This window comes from Oncorhynchus clarkii, chromosome 7 (assembly GCF_045791955.1).
Source record: "Oncorhynchus clarkii lewisi isolate Uvic-CL-2024 chromosome 7, UVic_Ocla_1.0, whole genome shotgun sequence".
Taxonomy (NCBI): domain Eukaryota; kingdom Metazoa; phylum Chordata; class Actinopteri; order Salmoniformes; family Salmonidae; genus Oncorhynchus; species Oncorhynchus clarkii.
The window spans coordinates 20,772,025-20,799,800 of NC_092153.1; the positions used below are offsets into that span (position 1 = coordinate 20,772,025).

A 27,776-nucleotide genomic window follows, 5' to 3' on the forward strand; every position below is an offset into this window, starting at 1 on the left:
CTTACTGTGAATCTGACAGTACCTTACAGGCAGCTCGGTGGCAAGTCAAATTCTGTACTTCATATAACAGTACACCTACTGTAATATAAATACGGTATCAAAGCAAGTACTGTGTAATAACACACGGTACAATACCTTAACATATACTGTATTATACTGTATTATACTGTAAAAAATAAAGTGAATGCTACTGCAATCGTAATGAACTAATGAATGGATGAATTAATGAATGGATGAATTAATGAATGGATGAATTAATGAAATTCATTAAGGGGAGGGGTTTCTATTTCACAGTATTTTACATTAGCAAGCAGGTTGACTGCTAGGTAAAGTGTTAACACATTACAGTAAATGGATTAATATTTGGTGTTTTATATCACTTACCCTTCTAGAGGCCTTGACAAAGGCTTCCAAACTGGCAGCGACGACAGTGCAAAACAGACCAACAAAACAGACCAACAAAACAGACCGACAAAACAGACCAACAAAACAGACCAACAAAACAAGGTTGAAGACTTGCTGCCACTCCAATCTGTCCCCTACTGTATCTGTCCCCTACTGTGGGGCACTATAACCACATAGGAGTTAAACTGCTACAGCATTCTCACTTCCAGGTGCAACAAATATAGCCTATTACAAGGAACGCCTCAAAATATGTTAATTAGCCAGAAACAACAATACCATGCACCCACTAGTGGTCAAAAGGTTTTTGGCGCTCCAAAGCTTAGGTACGGTACTGTATTCTGTGGGTTGGAATTACAATACCATTCGAAATACAGCAATTCTATGCCCCGCCCACAACATTTTCACACAATGCACCATCATTTACAGTATGCTGCAGTAAAACATTTCAGAGTATTTTACTGTTGAAAATACCCCAAATTACCGTATAATTTACCGTTTTCCGTTACAGTGCAGATTATGAATCAGTTCTTGTAGTACAATGGCTGAGCACTAAGGCAACAATAGACTGAGCGCCAGTCTGTTTGTGCTATCACGCCAACTCTCTGTCACTCATTGTCATGACAAACACTGTTTTGCACAAACAGATAGGGGACCAGGTTAGGGACACAATATGAAACATATAGGACCATTGACGTCTTACCAAGAGGCTCAGCTCTCCTGGTGTCATTGGGGGTCTTTTTACAGATGTAGGGTAGAGCAGACTCACAGGACAGACTCTGCCACTGGTGCCCCCCAGAGTTATACACTCCACACTGTCTGTTGTCCTGCAGTGGGCTGGAGGATAGGCCTGGGAGAGACCAACACAGGTAACGGGGGAGTTACAGGTAGAAAGGGAGAAACGTTGGCCTAGTTTCAAACACACATTTCTGGCTCCCACCACTGCTACAGCAGGAACTTCTTGATTCACACCGCTGAGATCCATTTGACTGGACCGGTTTGAGCAAAATGGTCAGAAACTCCACTTCAGAGGGCTACATGAAGATATTGCATATTATCACTAACGCCAATGCTGTTCATTCACATCGTAAAGGAGGAATCTGGGCCTTGGTGTGGGAGTGAAAAGGTTGGAGAGCAGAAAAAACTCTCTTACCTGAGGTGAAGTTGACTAAGGATAGAGGAGCTCCATCAGACCACTGCCACCCTGTCATCTCACTCAGATGGTTCAGTCCAATCCACACCATCACCCCCACGTCAGCCAACCGCTCTGAAAGACACAGAACCAAACACATGAACACCACTAACTCTGGGCAAAACATCTTGTCCTGAATAAGCAAAACTATGAACACAAGTCCGTTTTAAGGCATAATACCTCACCGAAGAGTTTATCATTTATACAGTTTATACAGTATGTGTAGCTCAGACCAAACCACCCACCTTGTCTCCTTTCCTGACTAAAAGTTCAATTAAAGTTTTACATTTTTGAAATAGAACTATTAAATATAATGGTAAAATAGTTCAAGAGACGAGTTGTCATACCTCTGATGTACATCTGTTCAGTGAGGTCAGTGATGCTGAGTAGACTTCCTCCCTGGGCCAGGCAGGAGGAGTCGGTGTACAGGTTGAACTGGTAACACGCACGGCTCTCCTGGTTCGAGTCCCAGAACGTATCGCAGCTCAACTCTGAAAGCAGAGACAAAGACATTTGAATATTATCATGGTTGTTTTGTTTCAAAGAAATTTGATCAAACCCACACTGTACAACAATACTGTTGTGTGTGTGTACGCGCGTGCGTGTGTGTTTGTATGCATGTGTATGAGTGTGCATCACCTTGACTGGGACAGAAGCCCCATTTCTCATCCTGGTCGTATCGACTGGTGGTGGCACACCAGCGATGGTGGTCCTCGCGCCCCTCTGCCGTGCACTCCGAGTACCACTTGTTGTTGTATTTGAACGGCAGGGCACAAGGCATGCCGTGGGCATTACCCAACAGTGTGTGGATCTCTACAGAGAAAAAAATGGTCATTACCCCCTTCTTTGGGCTCATTTTCACAGTCATATAGTGAGCCAGTCTGTTCGTTTTCTTACGTAAGTGATGATTGGCTTTTGCACGGCTGCATTAATATCAAAACAACTGTGTCTCAATGAAACTGTCTTTGTAGAAAGAGGACAGTCAGTGCATGTCACTACTATAATATACTAGGTATGCTAGTGGTGCGCGGGTTGACTCATAACCCGCAGCCCCCCCGTTGTTATATCCGCAGGGCGGGTGGGTTTAGTGTCATGAAATATTGTGTGGATGAAGGACGGGTGGATGGCGGGCGGCTGAATAAAGAGAAAACAAGGCATTACAAATCCAGAAATGTATCCTTCTTAGGCAATTCATATGTATAGGCTACAATGAGGTTTTTCTTGTATTGGTTTTGTCTCGCGTTAGTGCGTAGGCTAGCCTAAGCCTAAACATGAGGGCCTAACCGTAGGGCGCCAAATACACACCAATTGCCAAATGCTTTTTGGAACAACGTCGGAGCTTAATTCAGTAAGAAAAAAATCTGCAAAATGGAGAGTTCAAATGAACTAGAAGGGAGGGCCAGAACAGTAGTCTAATGTTTTGGGACAGTTTTGGTGAAGTGGTAAAACAGTATTACAGCAGTGCTGGCTATGTTATGGTGATGGTGAGGCGCTACACAAATTTGAGTCACATGACGGGGACTTCAAACCGGCTGGTTAAGGTAACTGTTCTGTTCAGATGGGTTAAATGTGATAGCAGCTAAACTGAACCCCGCACACTGACTGTAGGTGTAGAATATTCTCATATAGCCTAATAATATGAACTACGATATGGATTACAATTATGAATATTAAGGCTATACGCACTACAGGTTACACACATAGACACTCAAACATGCAAATTGGCAGAGTTATTATTTATTTGGACATCGCACATTATAGTCTTACTCTTGTACAGACATCATACACACTCTCATTATATCATATCCAATATCATACACATCAACCTACTCAGATTTGATACACACATAACTTGTCTCAATGTTCTAACATCTGTGGCATTGGCTCACAGGCAAACAGGCAAGGGAATTAAAAAAATATTGCTAGAACCTATTTCTTGAATTCTAAATATCAGACATCCTGGTTCGAGTCCCAGAACGTATCGCAGCTCAACTCTGAAAGCAGAGACAAAGACATTTGAATATTATCATGGTTGTTTTGTTTCAAAGAAATTTGATCAAACCCACACTCTAGTTTTGACCTTCATAATACCTCTGATGGCAGTAACTTTACAAGCACTAATTATGGTCAATTTAGCCTGGGAATAGTATCTAGTTATGGTAAGGGATTAAATAAGTATAGCTAGATATAATTGTAACGGTTTGGCAGATTATTTAAAAAAGAAGATCAGTCTTTACATGGCTAAAGGGAAACTAATATAACATATACTGTTTACAGGAAACTCACTCTACATCCTTAGATGAAGTTGTGTGGATAAAGGAATAGGGTGGTGAAATAATTTTCTGTCATGGACAAAGGAACTCAAAGGGTGTGATGATATTAATTAACAAAAAATGTGATCTGAATTTGCAAATAGTCAGGAATGATTCGCAAGGAAGGTGGATCTTTTTGAATATGAAAGTGGACGAAAAAGAGATTTGGCTCATTAATCTATATGGTCCAAATCAGGATGATCCACACCTCTTCGAAAACATTAACACCAATTTATTGAATTTACAGGCAACAAATGATCTAATCATTATGGTAGGAGACTATAACACAGTGTTAAGTACCTCAATGGACCATAAATGTAATCACTCTACAAACTATCATCACCGTGCCCTTAAGGAAATCACAAATATTATGGACACATTAGAAATAGTGGATATTTGGAGACTAAAAAACCCCGACCTAGTGAGATATACATGGAGGAGACTTAATCAAGCTAGTCGTCTTGACTACTTTCCTGTCTCTTTCTCTCTTGCATCAAAGGTTGAAAAAAATGTAATAGGAGACAGAATGCGATCGGATCATCATCTAATTGGCATTCACATAACACATAACTTATAGATTTTCCACGTGGACGGGGATATTGGAGGACAACTTATTTTTAACTAAGACAAAATAATTTATAACTGAATTTTTCCAGTATAATATAGGTTCAGCAAATCCCCTTGTTGTTTGGGATACCTTTAAATGTACCTTCAGGGGTCATTCAATTCAATATTCATCCATATTAAAAAATCAGTTTCTGGCTAAAGAAACAAGACTAACAAGGGAAATCCATGAACTAATAGTACAGGTAGATAGCAATAAAAACGATACTACAGAGATAGAAAATAAGTTAGAGGAAAAACAAAAAGAACCTGAGGAACTTATTCAAGAACGATCTAATGTAATCTATTACAAAAATAAAGCAAACTGGATGGAATATGGAGAAAAATGCACAAAATTCTTCCTGAATCTCCAATATAGGAATGCTAACAAAAATAATTTGCAGAAACTCGTTACTGAAGACGGAGTCATCTATGATTCTCCAAATGATATTTTAAAAAAGGAAGCTAATTATTTTAGGCAGATGTTCTCTTTCCCACTGAATGAAGATTACGGTAAGGAATTCTTTCCAAATAATATAAAAAATCGAAAATTAACAAATGTACAGAAAGATCGGTGTGAAGGCCAAATTACAGAGGAATAACTTTGAGGCTATTAAATCCTTTCAGTCTGGAAAAACCCCAGGGCTTGATGGCATACCGGTAGAGGTATATCAGGTATTTTTTGATATATTAAAAGCTCCATTGTTATATTGTTTTAACTACTCCTATAGAAATGGTAGTCTGTTAGGTACTCAGCAGGAAGGTCTGATTTCTCTACTTTTAAAACAAGACTCAGATTGGAAATATTAAGACCCAGTCTATCTAAAAAACTGGAGGCCCCTTACATTTCAATGTTGTGATGCAAAAATACTAGCAAAATGCCTAGCACTCAGAATTAAAAGGGTTTTACCAGGTATTGTTCATCCTGATCAGACAGGTTTTTTACATGGACGATACATTGGAGATAATATACGACAACTACTAGAAATAATAAAACATCATGAAACATATAAGAAGCCAGGAATGATATATATAGCGGATTTTGAAAAGGCATTTGATAAAGTAAGACTGGATTTTATTTATAAATGCCTGGATTTTTTCAATTTAGGTAATTCTCTTATAAAATGGGTAAAAAAAATAATGTATAGCAACCCCAGGTGTAAAATAGTAAATAACGGCTACTTCTCAGAGAGTTTTGAATTGTCAAGAGAAGTTAAACAAGGGTGTCCGCTGTCACCATATCGATTCGTTATGGCCATCTAAATGCTATTAAAATCAGATCCAATAACAACATTAGAGGATTAGAAATCCTAGGCTTAAAAACAAAGGTTTCCATGTGTGCCGATGACTCAAGTTGTATGTTAAGTCCACAAGCTAGATCCCTGCAATGTCTCATTAAAGATCTAGATAACATTTCTGTACTCTCTGGACTAAAACCTAATTATGATAAGTGTACAATATTACGTATTGGATCCTTAAAAATACAACTTTTACATTTCCTTGCAGCTTACCTATAAAATGGGCTGATGGTGAAGTAGACATACTCGGTATTCATTTCACAAAATATATAAATAAGCTCTCCACAATGAATTTCAATAGAAAACTTGTAAAAATAGACAAGATCCTGCAACCATAGAGAGGTAAATAAATACCTGTCTATTTATGGAAAAATTGCCCTGATTAACTCCTTAGTCATATCTCAGTTGACTCACTTACTTATGGCACTGTCTACATTTTTCAAATCATATGAGCAAAAAATATTTCGCTTTATTTGGGACGCTAAATCAGACAAAATAAAACGAGCCTATCTATATAATGAATATGATTGGGTGGGTTGAGATTATTAAATATAAAAGCACTAAACCTCTCTCTAAATGCTTCACTCATTCAAAAGTTTTATTTGAACCCTAAATGGTTCTTTTTATTATTAATAAAAGCTCATCCATTGATACATGTTTTTCTTTTTGCCTTTGTTTAGATTGCCATGTCTCATTTTCGATTAATTGAAAATTATTCTTTTTTCAGAGTATCTGTCTTTTTCAAACAAGCATTGCAGAGCTGGCTACAATTTCAATTTCATCCTCCTGTATTTATGGGAAAGATGTTTGAAAAGGGTATTTTGTTCTTAAATTATATTGTAAATTGTAATGGTAGAGTTATGTCCTTCATGGAGTTATCAGAATTGTGCGGGAAGGTCTGCTCAATCCAAGTGTACAACCAATTGATTACAGAATTGCCCCAAAAATGGAGGAGGCGGGTGACAGTGGGAGGAGGGAGGGAACTGGTCTGTCTGCCCAATATAAAGGATCTAGGATTTTTTTTATTTTATTATACTGTCAAGAGGATTAAAACAAGGCTGTCCATTTGTTTTAAATAAAAATAAAACTGAACTCTGCACACTGACTGTAGGTCTAAAACTTCTCATATAGCCTAATAATATGAACTTCTGCTAAATCTATTAATTATTGCAGTAAAAAGATACACCAATAGTGATTGGGGGAAAAAATCCATACAGTTACATATCGGGATACTATTTTTGAAGATATATCGTATCGTAAGCAATATATATATATTTTTTATATTGAATCGCAATAAAATCACAGTATTGAATCGCAATACATATAGAACTGCGAGAATCGCAATACATGTCGTATCGGCAATTATGTATCGAGGAGGTCAGAGACCTGGCAGTGTGGTGCCAGGACAACAACCTCTCCCTCAATGTGAGCAAGACAAAGGAGCTGATCGTGGACTACAGGAAAGGTAGGACCGAAACAGGCCCCCCATTAACATTAACAAGGCTGTAGTGGAGCGGGTCGAGAGTTTCAAGTTCCTTGGTGTCCACATCACCAACAAACTATTATGGTCCAAACACACCAAGACAATCGTGAAGAGGGCATGACAACACCTTTTCCCCCTCGGGAGACTGAAAAGATTTGGCATGGATCCCCAGATCCTCAAATAATTCTACAGCTGCACCATCGAGAGCATCCTGACCAGTTGCATCACCGCCTGGTATGGCAACTGCTCGGCATCTGAGCGTAAGGCGCTATAGAGTGTAGTGCGTACAGCCTAGTACCTCACTGGGGCCAAATTTCCTGCCATCCAGGACCTATATACTAGGCAGGGTCAGAGGAAGGCCCCCAAAAAATTAAAAGACTCCAGTCACCCATAGACTGTTCTCTCTGCTACCGCACAGCAAGCGGTACCAGAGCGCCAATTCTAGGTCTAAAAGGCTCATTAACAGCTTCTACCCTCAAGCCATAAGACTGCTGAACAATTAATCAGATGGCCACCCTGACTATTTACACCCCCTCCCCCCCTTTGTTTTTACACTGCTGCTACTCGCTGTTTATTATCTATGCATAGTCACTTTACCCCTAGCTGCATGTACAAATTACCTCGACTAACCTGTACCCCTGTGCATTGACTCGGTAGCGGCCCCCACTGTATATAGCCTTGTTGTTGTTATTTTATTGTTATTTTTTATCAAATTGTTTACTTTAGTTTATTTAGTAAATATTTTCTGAACTCTATTTCTTTAACTGCATTGTTAGTTAAGGGCTTGTAAGTAAGCATTTCACGGTAACGTCTACCGGTACACCTGTTGTATTTGGCGCAGGTGCCAAGTAAAATTTTATTTGATTTGATAATAGCGTATTGTGAAGTCCCTGGCAATTCTCAGCCCTACCACCAAATGTAAACAGGAGTGGAGAAATATGATTTACTTTATTTAGCATCTTGAGAGAATGAATGCGTGGTTAGGAACCGTCTGTAAAGGTGCTATCTTTTTCAGCATTATAAAAGCTGATAGTATTTCAACCACATAGAATATGCATCCAAAACTAACTGAAATCTTATCAAAAACATGTTGGGTAATTTTAACAGCTTTAAATTTTCTTAAAACTGATTTAATTTTGAAATTCTGCAAATTGCATTTTCTCCCCGGTCCCTAAATGTCTTTGCCGTGCAAGAGAAGCAGGAACGAAAGAGAACAGAGAAAACAAACTTTATCGATGTCAACTACATTGAAGCATTTATTCTATAAATGTATGACATTATTCTGATGAGCAAGGGTTTATTTAGTATTCTAGGGCAACAAGTAATGACCAAGAGTAGCTGCATGTATCTAACTACAGACAAGTTCATTGACTGACAAATAGTCTACCAAAATGTAAGGAAATTATAAGTAGTAACATATGCCTATCTAAAAAGGCCTGTCCAAAAAATCGTTCCACCTTCTCTGACTGTACAGCGCATTTTCTATATTGCGGGTTAGGGTCGGGTGGTTACGAATGGGTTGTTAGCAATTGTGGACGGGTGCAGGTGAACAAACAGCTGACCCGCGCATCACTAATGTTGACTACTTACCCTCATAAGGATAGGCACATGGCCCCTCCCCCGGTGTAGAGTACCTCCGCCACTGGTGATAACTGGCCCTCTTGACCACCACCAGGCGTCCAGCCACGGACAGCTTCAGCTGGGACGCCCCGTACAACGTATTCCCATTGCACCTCCACCACAGGGTCCGGAGGGGTGAGTCACACTCGAAGGTGCCCAGGGGCTGGGTGGAGTCGCTGATGTTCAGGCCCAGACAGAGGCTGCTACCCAGATTGAAGAGGCGGTGGCGAGACACCCACTTCCACAGCATACGGCGGGTGGGCCTCTCACAGCTCTCCAGGACCAGGTTAGAGGAGATGCAGCGCTTCAACTGGGTACTCTCCATGATGAACAGACCCTTGTCTGGGTATAGAGGGATTGATGGGTGGAAATGTAGGGTAGTGGTGAAGAATAATAGCATATTCTACTGAAAACTCTACTATGCTCTCTCTACGACACTAATATTGGTGTTTGTGCACTAAAAGGACCTGTCTTAAGGCTTCTGTATGCTTTGGTTCTGCTGGACCGAACGAGTGTGCTTGCATACTCTCTTAAAAGACCTTTGCTTGAGAAGCCGTAGCTAGCATACACTTCCTCAAAACAGTCCAGATATCTGTCGTTCATTTTGACGTTTTTGCAGAAATCTTAGTTGCACGATTTTAAATCCAACTAAGCTGTTTGGTGCAGTATTTCTCAAGTAAAGAAATGGCACGAATACGAGTAATCTATTGTTGAATGGCAACAAACACTTTATTGAAGAATCCCTACTGCTGCCCATTGACCGACAAAGGGGTGTTGACTTCGGCTTGCCTCTAGAAAATGTTTTGTGTGCACGAACAGCCGAAACTATTCCCGAACGGTTTATTGTTCAGGGCCCATCCATGTCATTCTCCTATACACATGTCTGAAACAAGTGTGAATGTTTGACAGGCTGCTAAAATGTATTATTAGTCATATGCATAATAACATTACAATAACAACATTACTACTAGCCTAGATTGTCATATCCAATAAACATTTCAAATTCAATGAGACTGGAGACTAGAGTTTAGGTCATCGGACAGACCTACTCCCTGTGCCCAATCAAACAGCATGTCTGAGCCTGTTTCTCTCTCTCTCTCTCTCTCTCTCTCTCTCTCTGTGTATGTTTGTGTGCCTAGTTAAATAAAGGTTCAATTAAAATAAAATAAAAATACGTGTGTCCTCCTGTCATTCCTTTTTTGTGTGCATAATTTCATGACCCAATTTGAGCTATTTCCTGTTTACACCAGGGAAATCTACACTCTGCAGCCTACAGTTGCTATACTGTGCAAAGAGTCTATCCATGGTTACATTTACCTGACCCGAATCTGTCCGTCCCTCTACCCATAACAGCATCAATGTTGATGTTTTATTCTTTCTGACTTGTCCAATCTGATTCAGAAGCCTGTTGGTCACATAATGAGTCCATTCATTAATTGATCATGCATAATATGGACAACGTGTTCTTATTACGAAACCATTTTGCAGTACTTCCAGTCCAGATTACACAACAATTTAACTACCTTGTCCTATATTGTTTATTGTATTTTTCCATAATCGAAACCGAGGATAATACAAAGAATCTCGCCACGCATCCAGCGGCGCAGCGCTGTAGCCTACAGAAACCTATGCAAATATCTTGTCTTGCATACAGTATACCACACAGTATTACATACACAGGGAAACAATCGAGTTTTTCTTATTGTAGACTTCCTTGTCCTGACTTGCATGACTGACCTATCATTTCTAATTATATAAAATAAAACCTGGATGGTAGGTTACTAGTGGACTCATGTTGATGTTCGATGCAGCCTGAGCTGAACTTACTGTAGAGTTCGGAAAGATCTTTCTTCTCCAACACCACATCGTCTTCAATCGCACAGTTGCAGTTATTCACAAACACTGTTGCACAGATTAACAAGAGAGATTCTGTACAGCGTGATAAATATATTCTCATTTCGAAGACAAGTTGCGGAATAAAAAGGAAACAGTTCTGTGGTTGTTTTCCTCCTGAAGAACTTTCCGAAAGTTGGGTTAATCGCGACGTCACGGCCCAAGGTCTCTGCGGGGTAGTAAAGGAAGCATAGCCTAAATTTCTTCCAGACAATTTTTTGGGCGGGGGTCGGCTTTTATGGTTTTTACACACGTTTTAGAAGAACACCGATAGTCTATTTCAAATAATACTCAACAACAGGCTTACATCATTTACACTGGCCGATAATAAATCAAAACACGGCGAACATGATGATGTGGCAACAACTCAAAAGTTCAACTTTATTTTTGCGCCTTACATTGAAGTTAATCCATTATTCTTCTCAAAATGATTCCAATCAAGATTACATCATTCAAGGCTCAGCCTCGATTCAAAACCCAAAACAAAACTTTTATAACACAAAAAACATTAAACATTATTGCAGTAGTATCAAGCCTACTCAGTTTGTTCTCTCTTTTAGGCTACCTATGTCCCAAACCAAAATCTATCAAAAAAAGTAAAGATGTAGGATCATAATTTGAGCCAGTTTGCTACAGCAGGAAAATAATCCTGCAGAAACCAGAAATGTAAATAATTATGTGAATTACACATGGATATTGTTGTAGAGGTTTACATATTTTCCGTAAGGGAAAATCAAATTTCAAAGCGGAAATTACAAACTTCAGAAACCTTTTTAAACCTCAAATACACAACAATTTTGACATTTCCTGCATTGCAGGAAAGTTCTCCTGCAACGGGGTGATCAAATTAAGATCCTAAATCTGTAACAATCTAAATGGGAAAATCCAGTGTTCAGTTCAGCAGAGTGTTTGTACCAGAGAGCAGCAAAATCAAAATCATTTCATTTAGAGATGATTCATAGCTAGACATTCCATTTTCTGTCTGCTGATATGAGATAGCATCCCTGAAGAAGATCCAGACCTTTTGGAGTGATACAATGTTGTACATTGTGGTGTTTACAGTTTGTCCTTACACCACACACACACACGCACACGCACACACACACACTGATGTCGGCATCAGCAGCCATCCATTGAAAGAATATCAACTTTCGGTCCCCCTGCACTTTTATAAGTTACATTTTTAAACGTTGATGTCGAGCTTCTAAACAGAGGGTTTGTACCCTGTGGGAAAGAAAAAAACGGCTTAACAATAAAATTCTACAAGAATTTAAAAGCAATTGACATTAGACAGAGCAAATGAGGACAAGGACACCATCTTACCGACTGCCATTTAGCCTTTGCCCTCTCGGCCTCAAACTTGGCGACCTCATTGCGGTCGTGGACTGAGATCAACAGCTTCCACACCCCCAGCAGGATGAGGCCGATGGTGAGGATGGACAGAGAGACCCCCAATACTATCATAGCTATGTTGGGGGGCTCAGGACAGTCTGGAGGGATGGAGAGAGAGAGACAGACACACAGTTACTTCCGTAGTCATCACAGAGACACTTTTTCAAGGTGTAATTGTAATAGCAAGTTTTTTTTAGCACTCTTGGCGAGATAAATTCGTTGCTCATTACAGTAACCGTTACCCTGGTTGTGATAGAAATGGGGAACTTTTATGCTAATGTTACGAATATATATTTTATATTACAGTGATCATTACAGTGATCAGACTCATCATTTGCTCCCGAGTGGCGCAGCGGTCTAAGGCACTGCATGTCAGTGCTTGAGGCATCACGACAGACAACCTGGTTCGATTCCAGGCTGTATCACAACCGGCCGTGATTGGGAGTCCCATAGGGCGGTGCAGTGTCGTCCGGGTTTGACCGGGGTAGGCCGTCATTGTAAATAATAATTTGTTCTTAACTGACTTCTGTAGTTAAATAAAGGTAATAAAAAATAAATGTGGAAACAGATCATTAGGCATTCTGTTTCCAAGGTTTCCCACTGAGATTTTCACCTCTGCCTGCTAACTGATTCACTGTATGTATTGACCCAGTCCGATTCACTAAGCCCCTTTACCAGTTGCATTAATTACTTTCGAGAAAGGACTGTAATAAAACGATTCGCCATCAACGTCTACTTCCACTTAAACGTCTGGCCTCGTTCCTTCGCTTACAGCACCTTCATTCTCTCACTGTTCGTACTTTTATGTGACGTTCAAAAACCTTTCGGTGAATCTGGCCCCAGGGTGTGGGCGTTGACCTTACCGTACATCTTTAGATTATACACAGTGCTCCCTGCGTCTCCAGCCACCACACTGAAAGAGATGAAGCAGTTGTTCTCACTCTTTAGGGTACACAGCGTGGACCGGCTCTCATCGTATTCTGAAAAGGAATGTGGACACGTACACAGCTATGAAGATGGGATGAATGAATAAGCCACATATCAACTTCCCTCTGCATTGTAAGAGGACGTAAGAGGATACCCTCCTCTCTATTCTGCTGCCAATATGATTCCCGTATCAAAGGCCAAGATCTATGTTGTGTGAATGTGTGTGTGTCACACCATTGTATTTCACATCTGAGTCCTGAAGATCTGGTGCGATAATCAGATACACCTCTCAGCTTGCATTAGTGTGAGCGGGTTCAAAATAAGCTCCCCTTTATAGGAACAAACCCTCAGAGTCAGGTCCTTGTATTTTCAACCAGCACCACAATAGCCCCGTCTGTAGGACATGGTAAATAATATGTTCCCCTTTGTCTAGTGTCAGGTGAACACTGGACCAAGACAGTGTTCTGATGGAGAGGGAGAGGGTTGAAGAGAGAGTGAAGATAAGGGCAAATAGAGACACCTGATGCAGGACGGGCCAGAATACCTCCAGATCTCTGACCCGTGGGGGAACTTTACATGCTAGTCTGTTCAGTACCCACGCAGGACAAACAACGTGGGGCGATCATATTAAACAGGGAAGAGGAAGGGCCAGGCAAGGGAAAGTTCCCCCAGAAACGTCTTCATCGGGGTTGGCAAGGAAACAATGTCCCCACTGGTTGCAAGAATAGTCCGGCATCAAGAATAGCAATCACACATTTGATTAAAACAAGTGGTCAATCTGGACAGGTCGGTGTAACGCTGTTTCAGCTGTCACTCTCTCTCTAGTTCTCATTTCACTCTTCACAATATTCATTTGAATCTTATCAGTCATGATTTGGCTACTCTTGTCTATAAACAGCTCAGACAGAAAGACAGACAGGTAGGAGTAACTGACCTGTGGAATTGTTGACGAAGACGTGAGGGACGCTGCACCTTTGGACACACTCCTCTGTGGCCTCGTCTTCTGCTTGGAGATGACACTCCACACAGGTCCTGAGGAACACACACACACACACACACACACACACACACAACAGCTGTCACGTGTTGAGTGCTGGCCTTAACAGGAGGGTTATTTGTGTTCCCTGATAAAGAGTGAACAGAAGAAGCCTTGGCCAGATTTCAGTTTGTTCCCGAGGCTGCTCTCTCTCTCGCTGTGTGTGTGTGTGTAGTCTAGCACATATTGGTGGTGTCAGATGGACTGTGTGTGACAGGTCCTTTACAATGGAGAAAGGAAATACTCCAGCACTGTTGTTGGCTGTCTTTTGATGCCCTCAGGAACAAGCAGACAAATTCAGACAAGATGAGGTGAACATTATATCCCAGTACTGAAAAGAGGCGACAAACCTGGCTAGGAAAAAGAAAAGAAAAAGGAAAGACCGGCAAGAATCCATTAGTCAAATAAAAAGCGAAGGGCTTCGCAAAGCTGTAGGTAAACATGACTTGTTTTTATTGGACCTCAGAACAGTTTCTGCTGAACATGACCCAGGTTTCACAGGATGTGGGCTAGTGTGGAACAGGAACAAGGTTTCACAGGATGTGGGCTAGTGTGGAACAGGAACAAGGTTTCACAGGATGTGGGCTAGTGTGGAACAGGAACAAGGTTTCACAGGATGTGGGCTAGTGTGGAACAGGAACAAGGTTTCACAGGATGTGGGCTAGTGTGGAACAGGAACAAGGTTTCACAGGATGTGGGCTAGTGTGGAACAGGAACAAGGTTTCACAGGATGTGGGCTAGTGTGGAACAGGAACAAGGTTTCACAGGATGTGGGCTAGTGTGGAACAGGAACAAGGTTTCACAGGATGTGGGCTAGTGTGGAACAGGAACAAGGTTTCACAGGATGTGGGCTAGTGTGGAACAGGAACAAGGTTTCACAGGATGTGGGCTAGTGTGGAACAGGAACAAGGTTTCACAGGATGTGGGCTAGTGTGGAACAGGAACAAGGTTTCACAGGATGTGGGCTAGTGTGGAACAGGAACAAGGTTTCACAGGATGTGGGCTAGTGTGGAACAGGAACAAGGTTTCACAGGATGTGGGCTAGTGTGGAACAGGAACAAGGTTTCACAGGATGTGGGCTAGTGTGGAACAGGAACAAGGTTTCACAGGATGTGGGCTAGTGTGGAACAGGAACAAGGTTTCACAGGATGTGGGCTAGTGTGGAACAGGAACAAGGTTTCACAGGATGTGAGCTAGTGTGGAACAGGAACAAGGTTTCACAGGATGTGGGCTAGTGTGGAACAGGAACAAGGTTTCACAGGATGTGGGCTAGTTTGGGCAAGACATTTGCTATAAGTGTTGGCATCTCATCACTTGCAGTACTATATTTATTTGCTGTAGTGTCTACAGTCGCTGTTGTCATGCCTGACACAGACGGCCTACAGTACCTTCAGAAAGTTTTCACACCCCATGAGATTTTCCACAATCTGCATTTTGTGTCACTGGCCTACAAACAATATGCCATCATGTCAAAGCGGAATTATGTTTTTACAACATTGTACTAATGAATTCAAAATGAAAAGCTGAAATGTCGTGAATCAATAAGGATTCAACCCCTTTGCTACGGCAAGTCTAAATAAGTTCAGGAGTAAAAATGTGCTTAACAAGTAACATAATGGATGCACTATGTGCCCAATAATAGTGTTTAATATGATTTTTTTTGAATGACTATCTCATCTCTGTAACCCCACACATACAATTATCTGAATGGTCCCTTAGTCGAGCAGTGAATTTCAAACACAGATTCAATCACAAAGACCAGGGATGTTTTCCAACGCCTTATTAATTACCCTCTACAAAGATGTTTTTAAATTTTATTGTACCTTTATTTAACTAGGCAAGTCAGTTAAGAACAAATTCTTATTTCCAATGACGGCCTAGGAACAGTGGGTTAACTGCCTGTTCAGGGGCAGAACGACAGATTTGTACCTTGCCAGCTCGGGGGTTTGAACTTGCAACCCAGTTACTAGTCCAACGCTCTAACCACTAGGCTACCCTGCTGCCCCAAGATACAGGCATCCTTCCTAACTTAGTTGCCTAAGAGGAAGGAAACCGCTCAGGTATTTCACCATGAGGCCAATGGTGACTTTAAAACAGTTACAGTGTAATGGCTGTGACAACAACATTGTAGTTACTCCACAATACTAACCTAAATTACAGAGTGAAAAGAAGGAAGCCTGTACACAATACACATATTCCTAAACATGCATCCTGCTTGTAATAAAGTTAAAAAAATAAAAAAAGTAAAACTGCTAAAAATGTGGCAAAGAAATTAACTTTATGCGCTGAATACAAAATGTTATGTTTGGAACAAATCCAACACAACACATCACTGAGTACCAGTCTTCAACCACTAACCACTCCACAAATGTCTTGTTAACAAACTATGGTTTTGGCAAGTCGGTTAGGATATCTACTTTGTGCATGACACAAGTAATTTTTCCAAATATTGTTTACAGACATTTTATTTAATTTATAATCTGTCTGTAAATGATTTCACTTATAATCTTCCAGAAAATGATGTCATGGCTTGAGAAGCTTCTGATAGGCTAATTGACATCATTTGAGTCAATTGGGGGTGTACCTGTGGATGTATTTCAAGGCCTACCTTCAAACTCAGTGCCTCTTTGCTTGACATCATGGGAAAATCAAAAGAAATCAGCCAAAACAATTGTAGACATCCACAAGTCTGGTTCATCCTTGGGAGCAATTTCCAAACGCCTGAAGGTACCACGTTCATCTGTACAAACAAGAGTACGCAAGTATAAACACCATGGGACCACGAAGCCATCATACCGCTCAGGAAGGGGACTCATTCTGTCTCCTAGAGATGAACGTACTTTGGTGCGAAAAGTACAAATCAATCCTAGAACAACAGCAAAGGACCTTGTGAAGATGCTGGAGGAATCAGGTATAAAATTATCTATATCCACAGTAAAACGAGTCCCATATCGACATAACCTGAAAGGCCGCTCAGCAAGGAAGAAGCCACTGCTCCCAAAATGCCATAAAAAAGCCAGACTACGGCATGGGGACAAAGATCATACTTTTTGGAAAAATGTCCTCTGGTCTGATGAAACAAAAATCGAACTGTTTGGCCATAATGAACATCGTTATGTTTGGAGGAAAAAGGGGGAGGCTTGCAAGCCAAAGAACACCATCACAACCGTGAAGCATGGAGGTGGCAGCAAGTTGTGGGGGTGCTTTGCTGCAGGAGGGACTGGTGCACTTCACAAAATAGATGGCATCATGAGGGAGGACAATTATGTGGATATATTGAAGCAACATTTCAAGACATCAGTCAGGAAGTGGAAGCTTGGTCGCAAATGGGTCTTCCAAATGGACAATGACCCCAAGCATACTTCCAAAGTTGTGGCAAAATGGCGTAAGGACCACAAAGTCAAGGAATTGGAGTGGCCATCACCAAGCCCTGACCTCAATCCTATAGAAAATGTGTGGGCAGAACTGAAAAAGCGTGTGCGAGCAAGGAGGCCTACAAACCTGACTCAGTTACACCAGCTCTGTCAGGAGGAATGGGCCAAAATTCACCCAATTTATTGTGGGAAGCCTGTGGAAGGCTACCCGAAACTTTTGACCCAAGTTATACAATTTAAAGGCAATGCTCCCAAATACAAATTGAGTGTATGTAAACTTCTGACCCACTGGGAAATAAATCATTCTCTCTGCTATTATTCTGACATTTCACATTCTTAAAATAAAGTGGTGATCCTAACTGACCTAAGACAGGGAATTTTTACTAGGATTAAATGTCAGGAATTGTGAAAAACGGAGTTTAAATGTATTTAGCTAAGGTGCATGTAAACTTCCGACTTCAACTGTATATGACCCATTGGGAAACTGGACAGGTGTGTGTTCTTCTTACCTAGCAGAGCTACAGGAGTCTCCACAGGTAGGGCACTTTTCACAGGTGTCTCCAGAGGCTCCGAGCATGGAACACACACACTTCCCACACACACACTTCCCCCGTCCGCTGCACAGCGCTCCGTCCTCCGACACACACGTGTCCCTGCTGCTGCTGCAGTTACAGTACTCCCCCGTCCAGCCGCTCTGACACACACACTCGCCGCAGTCACAGTCCCCGTGACCTACACACACACACACACACACACACACACACACACACACACACACACACACACACACACACACACATTAGCTTGCAAGAAAGTAACTGCAGTATATCCTGCTGCAATAGGTCATGTGTTATCTTACTGTGTCACTGTGATGGCAGTACATTGTCTGTTTTCATCAAAAGAGGAAGAGGTGAAACCACAATGCTCATCATGGAAGTCCGTGTTTCGACCGTACGTACACACCTCCACAGAGGACCCCTCGGAACCTCACACACGAGAAGTCGTCACACTCGCAGTAGGCCCCGTAGACGCGTCCAAAACTAGACGGGTGACACACACACTGGCCGCAGTAACACTCCCCTTGCCCGCTACAGGACTCCGGAGCGCCACTTTCCTTGCAGTTACTGCTCTGGACGCTCTCCTCCGTACACTCACACTTGGAGCCCATGTACCCGGGATCACACAGACAGGAGCCACACTCCAGAGATCCCCGGCCCAGACTGCAGTGGCTGCTGTTGGGCTCGGGGGTCTGCTGACAGGCACAGGAACACAGGGACTCCAGGTCTATCTCCAGGGGGTCCTGAAAGCCCACCGGTTTGATGAGGAAACGCTGGGGACCGTCGAGACACTCAGAGAGTTCTACAGTCACGTTGAAGGAGACCTGGGAATCACAGAGATTGAAGGGTGGTGGATGTTATAGCATTCATGCTTTCAGGTGGCTGTATAGTCAGTTGGAAACTTGTTTACGACAAGAGGAAAAATATGGGAATATTGTTCTTGAATATCACTGACCAACTAACCAGCAAAATAGGAACAAACCGTGTCTCCAGCTTTGACGTTGGAGCATCGTTTCTGTCCAGGTAGTACCGTCCCATCCTGACAGATCGCTGTGAAGGAGATCTGTAGATCCTCCGTGTCTCCTAGTACCTCCAGTTCTATCTCAGACCGCAGCTCCTGGAAACACAAAGGTAACCTATAACGGGGTCATAGTCAGGTCCTAGTCCTGTGTGTGTCTGAGTGCACGTGAGTGTGTGTGTGTGTGTGTGTGTGCGTGAGTATGTGTGTGCGTGAGTATGTGTGTGTGTGTGTGAGAGAGAGAGAGAGAGAGAGAGAGAGAGAGAGAGAGAGAGAGAGACAAAGAGAGAGAGGTTTACCCAGCTGGGCCTATTCATTTCTAATCTTCCACTATATAGGTAAGTCCCTTTCTCTGAGCGGTGTGAGTCATGATCCCAGGTATTCTGTCAAGCTCCCAGGTATCCCAGGTGTTAGTAGCCAATCACCACAGGGTACAGTGAGGTAGATATGACTCTTCAGAATTTTTCTCTTAGTAAACACAGTGTTGACAGAGTACTTGACATTTTTGATCTTTTCAGTTCCTTCAGGCCTTCGGGGAAGATGTGGTCTGCGTGATGCGTGAGAAAAAGCTTGAGCCGAGACACAGCTGGAGCAGTAGTGTACTCACTGTACAGTGTCCTATGACGAGCACTAAATCAATATCTAGTTATCCCCAAAATAAGCTACATTGGTAATGTGGCTAACCCCTTAATAGCATTCACATAAAGTATGTCCTGTACATTTCTTATTATGCTAGATGATAGATGCTAAGTGCTTGCCATTAGCTCGGTATTGAATAAAGCTCTCAGTGAAGCCCCTTGGCATAGCTAGATGTGACTTGGCTATGGTAGGCTGTTCAGGAAGTGTCTGATGAAATTATTAGAAGCTGTGGGTCTGCTCTCATCACCCTCAACGCTCAAGCACACACACCACTCGTGCATACCCTCGTGCATACACTCGCACACACACACACACGCTGCCTGTAGGCCTGAAGCCAATAGGGATTAGACTATAGGGAGGAACACACGACACAGGATGAAACAGCAGGGGCGAGTACAGACCTGCTGACAGCATACCGAGGTGCAGAGAGGAGAGGGAGAGAGGGGGGGGGAAGGAACGGAGAGACAGGGATGAGAGGGGGCAAGGAGAGGGGTGGTGGGGAGAGGAGGGAGAGAGACGAGATAAACAGAAAGGAAGCCGAGGCAGCTAGTCAGAGGTCACTAAGGCCACGTACTCAGCAAGTCTCAATAGTCCTGCTAACTAACAAACACACTGTACTCCCACAGTGACAGAATCGGACTCTTACTTTATACGCCGTCACAATCAGTTCCAGGATGTTCCTTGAATCTGATTCCAGAACCCCCACCGTGGCACCAGGTATGAAACTTGCATAGTTCTGTGATAAAACACACAACAGACACACTGTTACTGTTCATGTAGGTTGGGCGACCAATCACAGCAACATCATAAGGAAATAGGTTCTACCCAAAACAGGAAGAAGAGAGCACTTGTTCCAACACGCCCACAGAGAGCACTTAGCGAATCAAACATGCTAACCTCAACGATACACAGAGATACATGTTCCTTCTCCATTCCATAACTGACAGGTAAACGTCACATTGCTGTTGGGAAAAGGACAATGGAGGGAGAAGGAGAAGTTCTCACCTCGTAGTTGTGTTTCTGATTTTCCGTCACAGCGAATATAAGCAGGATATTGTTGTCCACCAGTTTATCCATCAGCTGTCCCAGAGTTGGGTATTCCTGGACGGACAAAGTCAGTATTTTTAAAACCTCAGACCACTGTATTTCATCCCAATGAATGAAACAATTACATGTATTTCTAAAGCCCTTTTCACATCAACAGTAATAAAAAGTGATTTACAGTCACCCGGCCTAGGCCCCAAAGAGCCAGTAGTCTTTACAGTAAAGGGACACTCCTTCACCATGGATAGGAATGAAAGCCATGTTATAGTATCATAAACAGTGAATCATAGTATTACAACCCCAGTCATAGAAACAATAAATGAATCTGATGGGACTGTCCCCTTACCAGATGGGCAGCCATAGAGTATTCATTGTTGCTGTCCAGATGGCACTCCCCGTCGTTAGGGACGACGATGCCTGACATCTTGCTGTCCATCCCAAAGTGAGAGTCGGCGTCGCTCACAAACACCAGCAGACGCATGGAGTCGTTCCTCCAGCCTATCTTGTCCTAACAGGAAGAGATGAGAGATTATTACACTGCACTAATACAATAGTCCATTGTCAAAGAACACCTGAAGTTGCCTTGAAAAATCAAGATATTCTATTCTGCAGTATTATTTTCTATTCAGCTCTATTCCATTCTGTTAAAATGGGTACCATCTTACAAATCAAACCTGAACCACAGACCCTCTCACTTACCCCACAGACAGCAGCCTGCATAATGGCATCGAAGCCACACTCCGGCAGGTCGATATTGGCAGACACACGCTGGTTGGTGATGATATTGTTGAACTTCTCTGTGCTGCTGGTGAGAGGTAGGATGTGTTTGTATCCAAACGTTGGCAGACAGCTCTCATCCACACTCCTGCATGGGAATACCATAGAGAAACATAGCGTATTACATCTATGACCGGGGTTCCCCCTCTAAGACAAATTCAAAATAACAGAACTTTCCACGACTTTCCATGTCTACAGATAAGACTTCGAGGGCCAAATATTTCCATCACTGTTTAACTAATTCATCATTACTAGTTAATATTATTACTTACAACAAGTAAGCTTGCTATAAACATACTCAAAAACATTGTGTCGTTTACTAAGCTCTTTTAGTGAGAAAATCTGTCTCTTCCACAGAAAGATGGTCCTTTGTAGCTTAGTTGGTAGAGTATGGCCCTTGTAACGCCAGGGTAGTGGGGTTTGATTCCCGGGACCACCCATACATATGTACACATGACTGTAAGTCGCTTTGGATAAAAGTGTCTGCTAAATGCATATATTATATTATTATATAAAGAAAGTGATCTTCATTTGTACTTCAACCATAGTGTTACAAATGGTTTTCATTGAATTTCTCACAACCATACTGTACCCTACCTACAAGGGTTCTCCAGCTCTCCAGGAGTGATCTTAATGAACGGGAGGACTGGTTTCTCAACGAAGGACCCGAATCCAAGTCTGAATTTACTGGTGAGCTTTGCCATCTCTTTGGACAGGGTGGAGCCCAAGTCTTTAATCATCTCCAGGTCGTCAATCATGGAGGCTGAGAGGTCCATCAGGTAGTAGATGTCTACAGGGTAGTCCTCTGTCTGCTGCACACTGATCTGGAAGGTCACCTCACTGCCTGAACGAAAAAATAAGAAATAGAATATAGTGTTTTCTGTCTCTCTCTCTCTGGGTTGCGTTCAGTTCAAGGGATGACCATGCGAGTGATAAAGATAATAACATGAATAGAATTTATGTGAAAAATGGTGTGAAAATATTCATTAAACATCCTTCATTCATCCAAAAGAGTTTCTAAATCAACTTCAAATCACCGCCAGGCCAACATGTACACACAGTGTGAGCAGTGAGCAGTGTACCCAATGACTGTATAAATAATGGACACAGCGACTGCCCCCAGGTCTCCATCAGTAACTGTATAAATAATGGACACAGCGACTGCCCCCAGGTCTCCATCAGTAACTGTGTAAATAATGGACACAGCGACTGCCCCCAGGTCTCCATCAGTAACTGTGTAAATAATGGACACAGCGACTGCCCCCAGGTCTCCATCAGTAACTGTATAAATAATGGACACAGCGACTGCCCCCAGGTCTCCATCAGTAACTGTATAGATAAGGGTTTACCAGTTCTGAGTTTGAGGGCCATCTTCTGTGGTGAAATCTGGGTGCTGTTTGTATTCCCTGTCTTCTTCCCGAGAGGCTGGTCCCGGAGGACCTCGGAGTTGGTCACAGGAAATTCTACCTGGTCCTGGGGACAGCCTCTCCCTAGGAGGACGTACGGCGTGTCACATCGCTCACTAATTAAAAACGAGTCTGTGAAATTCTGAGAGGTTAAAAACACCACAAGGTTTTACTCCCACATTACAACCAATCTGACACAGAGACTCTAACATATTTATCTGGTATTTCGTCAGTCAATAGTTATATTCATACTATAGTACTAACTAAAAAGGTAGAACTTCTGAAGATCATTTACAAATATTGTCATCATTAAATCATTGAACAATATTTTTTTGACTCTGCACTGCAATTTGCTCCATCAACAACATGTCATATCAGTATTCCATATCAAGTTAGGCTAGTTGTACATTTATGAATTCATGACACGTTTTCCTGCTGGACTGCGTTCCTCAACAGGCTGTGATTTTATTTGGCCCCCAAAGTTCTGTGCAAAATATAGATATATAGTTTTATATATACACATTTCGTTCTTGGACATAAAAGACTGTAAAATCAGCAGGAAATGACGTCAACGTTATTTTTATTCAGGAAATCTGTTCCCTAGTATTCCCACGCATAAATAGAGAGGTATATGTGATCGTATCCCAATGCAATTCAAGTTTGAAATGATTATGTTTTTGTCAAATATTTTATCTGTTTGGAACTCTTGCGGTCAATGTGCAGTGCACACATTATTTAGAAATATAATGCGGCCCCCCGACCATGCGCTCAAGGAAAAATCGGCCCATGGCTGAATGTAATTGGGTTCCCCTGCCCTAGATGTATAGCCTACCTCTTGTGTGCACCATGCACAGTGGGGACCCAGCTGGAGACACTCGTCACAAGTCACTGCGCTGCCAACCGAACATGTTCCTACATGGACACCACACGGAGAATATAGAATATAGAAGTGGTCAGCGTGGTTGGCCCTGTCTAGCACGGGTTACATTGTCTCACGGCACTGCTGCCTGGCATATAGTAAGTATATCAGTATATGAGTGATTGTTTCGTGCCTCTGTCTTTGTGATGCGCCTGGTTAATTTGCGCATGAATAACTAGAGCAAATGATAGGTTATGTTATCATGATACATCACAATAATAATTGTGTGTTTGCGTGCGTGCGTGCGTGCGTGGGGTTATAAATAAATATTTGTATATATAAACCACTGGATCAATCTTTGTATATATAAACCACTGGATAAAATAAACTAATTTAAATGTAATCAATACATTGCATTCATGTATGACGTGAAATATTTACCTCTATAAAAGTATAATAAAACTGTTATAATCTAGGGAAAAATCTGGATATATTGCAGTTACATGTAATCTTAAAAGGAGAAGTTACTGGAGTTATTTCATCAAAGCCATTCGATCCGGTCTCTAGTCTTACCCTCCACGTTGTTGATCCAATGCCGAAGAATCAGGAGCAGAAGTACAGCAATCCCCATTGGTCCTCGCGGTTACTGCTATAGGGATATGAAAGAACAACAAAACATTCTCTGGCACTCTCATTTGTAGAGTAAAATTAACAAAACAAGTAGGTATTTCCAGCCTTAGTAAACTTCTCTTGGTATCACTGTCTAGGCTAAACGACACGAGAATGCGCCGTCTTTCTTACCTGGCAGGAAAGACGTTGAGTGCCTGCGTGGTTCAGACATTCTTACCTGCCCAGCCTTTTATGTTCACTTCCGTACAGGTGAGAACATAAACGGAATGGGACTACAGAGAGTGAGTGAGAAGTGAGTGTGCGGGCGTGAGCAATGAGTGAAGTGAGGCCGGACAACGGGTACATTGATTTCGGTTTTTATTTCAATGGAAGATTATTTGATAATCGAAATATAACAGAAATGAACTTATTTTTACATATATATCTTTTTAAATCAATGTTATTTTGTAAGCCTGCAATCTCAAACTGTTATAACAAATATTGAAGTGCAGGTTATGGGGATAAATGATCAAATCCATATAACTATTTGTGCGCACAAAATAACAACTTTGAAATAGCGTTTAAAAATGGGGAAATAGCATGTTTCATTCTGCCTTTTTAAATCAACCTGTTATGTGTCCTAGGACTGATCATTCTTAACTTGAAATCTGCCATGACAGAAATGATTCCCTCTTTACTGGACCTCTGATTCACTGCTAAATATATAGGCAGGTGTTGAAACGTTGAATATGAGTATTGATGCAGGCCATAGTATTTGTAAGGTGTGTAAATTGACTTATGCTTATACACGGGTAATTCCCTTGTATTAATTGCCTCATGACCTATAATGACAAGCTGATTACATACCTAGGCCAGTAGCCCTATTCCCTAGTGATCACAAATGAATATAATATTAGCCATTTAGCAGACACTTGTATACAAAGCGGCAGAGTCATGCGTGCATACATTTTACATTTGGGCGGCTCCAGCGGGAATCATACGCACAACCTTTGTCATTGCGAGCACCATTCTCTATCGACTGAGCCACACAGGACCAAATGAACTGCACCAAGTCAAATCCCTGCGGTTGTAAAACATCATACTTTCGAACTTACAGGATGTGCAATAGAACAATACCCATAGTTCAATGGGTCATGACTGCCTGTCCGTCGACCTTGTTGCATTATATGTCAAATCATTCATTCACTGCCTTCTCCCTGAAATGTATTATATCGTGGCACACATTGTCTTGTCTGTAGCATTTTTGCACTATTACAGGTCTCCATCAACTGTTGTTTATTGGCTTTAACGTCATACTCTATTCTATGTTGCATTTACCCATAAAGCAAGGTGATTGTTGAGCTGTGTATAAAGGGGGGTGTAGGCCAACGTGATAACCATTGTTTATAGGGACAAACAACTGTCCAGACGTGCCAGACCATAAGTCATTACCCCTGAATTACCCAGACGAGATAACCCCTGAATTACCCAGACGAGATACTGCAACTGAAAAAAATATGTTAATTTCTAATATGACCATCCCCTCAGAAATGTGCGAATCTCAAGGGTTACTTTCGATTTAATGATTAACAGTAGGGACAAAAACTACGTCTCGGGCTCATTTGAAAAGTAGTCTATTGCTCAATACAAATATCCTCATAAGTTTATGTGTGTGTGTGTGTGTGTGTGTGTATGTGTAACCTGTGAGTGAATGGGCGGTGAATGTGTGTGTGCGTAGACCATGGAGTGTGTGTCTTTACATGCAGTGTGTGTAGGTGGTGAACAATTGACAGCTGCAGTGTGGATTTCTCAGCTCGTCCGTTCCAGACGGATTATCCTACTAAAGCAGCATCACACCCCTCCGAATCGCAGTAAGCCCCTCATCTGTTACTCCAAACCCCCTCCTCTCCTTCTCTGTTACTCTCCCCCTCTCCTCTGCTCCCTACTCCTCTCATATGTACTCATCTCTCCATATGATTCTTCCATTATAATCTCTACTCTACTCGTCTTCTCTCCAGTCTTCCGCCACCGTCATCCTTTCTCCTCTCCTCCTCCACCCCTAGAGGCGCCCAGCTGTCTGTCATTCCCGCTGTCATCCCATCTCAGCTGATGGATGGAGTGACAGTGGAATGACAGCACGTGTCCTCTGCCACTTTGCAGCTCCCTCCATTCTCTATCTGACTAGAGGACAAACATTTGTACAGTTGTGCCACAGCTGTTCAGAGAACGTACACAGGCCACCCATAAACACCTTTAAAACATACACTAGTGTGACCTTTTAAAATATGATCTGTTGCTTTCTGACAACTCAGCTATCCATTCATTCATTAAATTGTCCTACCTAATTGTCCCACCTAATTGTTCTACCTAATCCACTCAGGTCATTCATTAAATTGTCCTACTTAATAGACCTACTTTACCATGTCCATTCTTTCATTAAATTGTCCTACCTAACCAGCCCAGATATCCATTCTTTCATTCAGTGTCCTACCTAACCAGCCCAGATATCCATTCTTTCATTCAAAGTGTCCTACCTAACCAGCCAGTGTCCCAAAAAAAGTGTTCTCCAGCATGTCAATAAGCCAATCTTTGGGTCAGATGGTCATGTCTAACCATACAGAGAAAAATAGAAAAAACTTCTGCTCATCTTCATTGTTGCTTTCCCAAGGTTTCATTCCCACCATCAGTCACATTGTGAGGGAAGGAAGACTCTCCCACACAAAACCTGCCAGCATTCCTAACTAGACTCCAACCTCTACTTCCGTTGTTGAGACATGAACATGATATTGGCTTGGTCAAGTTAAAGGATTCATAAGAAACTGAATCCTAGTCATTACTCCTAGTCATTCCTTACAATGAGCTGCCTGCTCCGGGTTGTACGCAGTGCTGTGTGATATGATATCACAGATATATCAGTGTGTGTGTGTGTGTGTGCCGGGCGGGCCGTGTCAACACACAGTACATAACAACGGTCGGCACTGCAATGAGACAACTCACCTACAACAGGGGCCTCCTCTGGTACCATGCTGCCCTGTCAAAGGGGCGCTGCGTCCTTGTCGCCGCCTGAAAAATGAGGGGAGAGGAATCAGGGAGACGCCGCCACTGCCGCCGGCCCTCAAAACGTCCAGTTCCAACTGCAGCTTTGGGCAGGAGTAACTATAAACCTACAGTAACAGACAGCTTTATGAAGCATGACGCTGTCTGTCCCTCTCACCCTCCCCACTGCCCATGCTCCCAGGCTGATGGGGGTGGAGGGGTGCTGATGAGTGATGGCAGCAACTGCTGGTGGGTCTGAGATACACAAATAACAGCCGCCTTCATTAGAGAGGGACGGC

At 42.2% G+C, this 27,776-nt stretch overlaps 2 protein-coding genes across 4 annotated transcripts in view; both read right to left on the reverse strand.

Annotated features, from left to right (window-relative positions):
• LOC139413027 (secretory phospholipase A2 receptor-like) overlaps positions 1-10,909 on the reverse strand; it is a 30,728-nt gene extending 19,819 nt beyond the window's left edge. The window contains 6 exon segments of the mRNA XM_071160005.1: positions 1,106-1,252; positions 1,556-1,669; positions 1,942-2,085; positions 2,234-2,407; positions 8,881-9,252; positions 10,738-10,909. Of these exon segments, the coding sequence (XP_071016106.1) occupies positions 1,106-1,252; positions 1,556-1,669; positions 1,942-2,085; positions 2,234-2,407; positions 8,881-9,252; positions 10,738-10,867 (1,081 nt within the window). The 5' untranslated portion in view covers positions 10,868-10,909.
• A 246-nt stretch (positions 10,910-11,155) lies between these two features.
• On the reverse strand, positions 11,156-27,665 carry LOC139413028 (integrin beta-6-like). 3 transcript variants are annotated; one of them, XM_071160006.1, is made up of 16 exons: positions 27,439-27,665; positions 24,406-24,481; positions 23,806-23,885; positions 22,917-23,115; positions 22,165-22,411; positions 21,490-21,655; positions 21,137-21,298; positions 20,752-20,847; positions 20,393-20,482; positions 19,072-19,206; positions 18,496-18,913; positions 18,042-18,264; positions 14,057-14,154; positions 13,059-13,175; positions 12,127-12,293; positions 11,156-12,027 (listed from the first exon to the last, which is right to left on the reverse strand). In XM_071160006.1, exons 2-16 carry the CDS (start codon positions 24,461-24,463, stop codon positions 11,923-11,925), a joined length of 2,361 nt encoding a protein of 786 aa, XP_071016107.1. In that variant the 5' UTR covers positions 24,464-24,481; positions 27,439-27,665; the 3' UTR covers positions 11,156-11,922. The 3 variants fall into 3 exon arrangements, with proteins under 3 accessions (XP_071016107.1, XP_071016108.1, XP_071016109.1); XM_071160007.1 differs by lacking the exon at positions 27,439-27,665 and adding an exon at positions 24,634-24,778; XM_071160008.1 differs by lacking the exon at positions 27,439-27,665 and adding an exon at positions 24,634-24,657 and having other exon boundaries at positions 24,406-24,478.
• Positions 27,666-27,776: the final 111 nt, after the last annotated feature.

Bases quoted from the DNA above. Each gene is read 5' to 3' on its own strand.
- LOC139413028 (XM_071160006.1), bottom strand. From the start codon at position 24,463: ATGGGGATTGCTGTACTTCTGCTCCTGATTCTTCGGCATTGGATCAAC. The intron at 22,412-22,916 runs GTAAACCCTTAT...TTTTTCGTTCAG, and splicing joins GGCCCTCAAACTCAGAACTG to GCAGTGAGGTGACCTTCCAG. The intron at 14,155-18,041 runs GTAAGAAGAACA...TGTGTTCCTCAG, and splicing joins GACTCCTGTAGCTCTGCTAG to GACCTGTGTGGAGTGTCATC.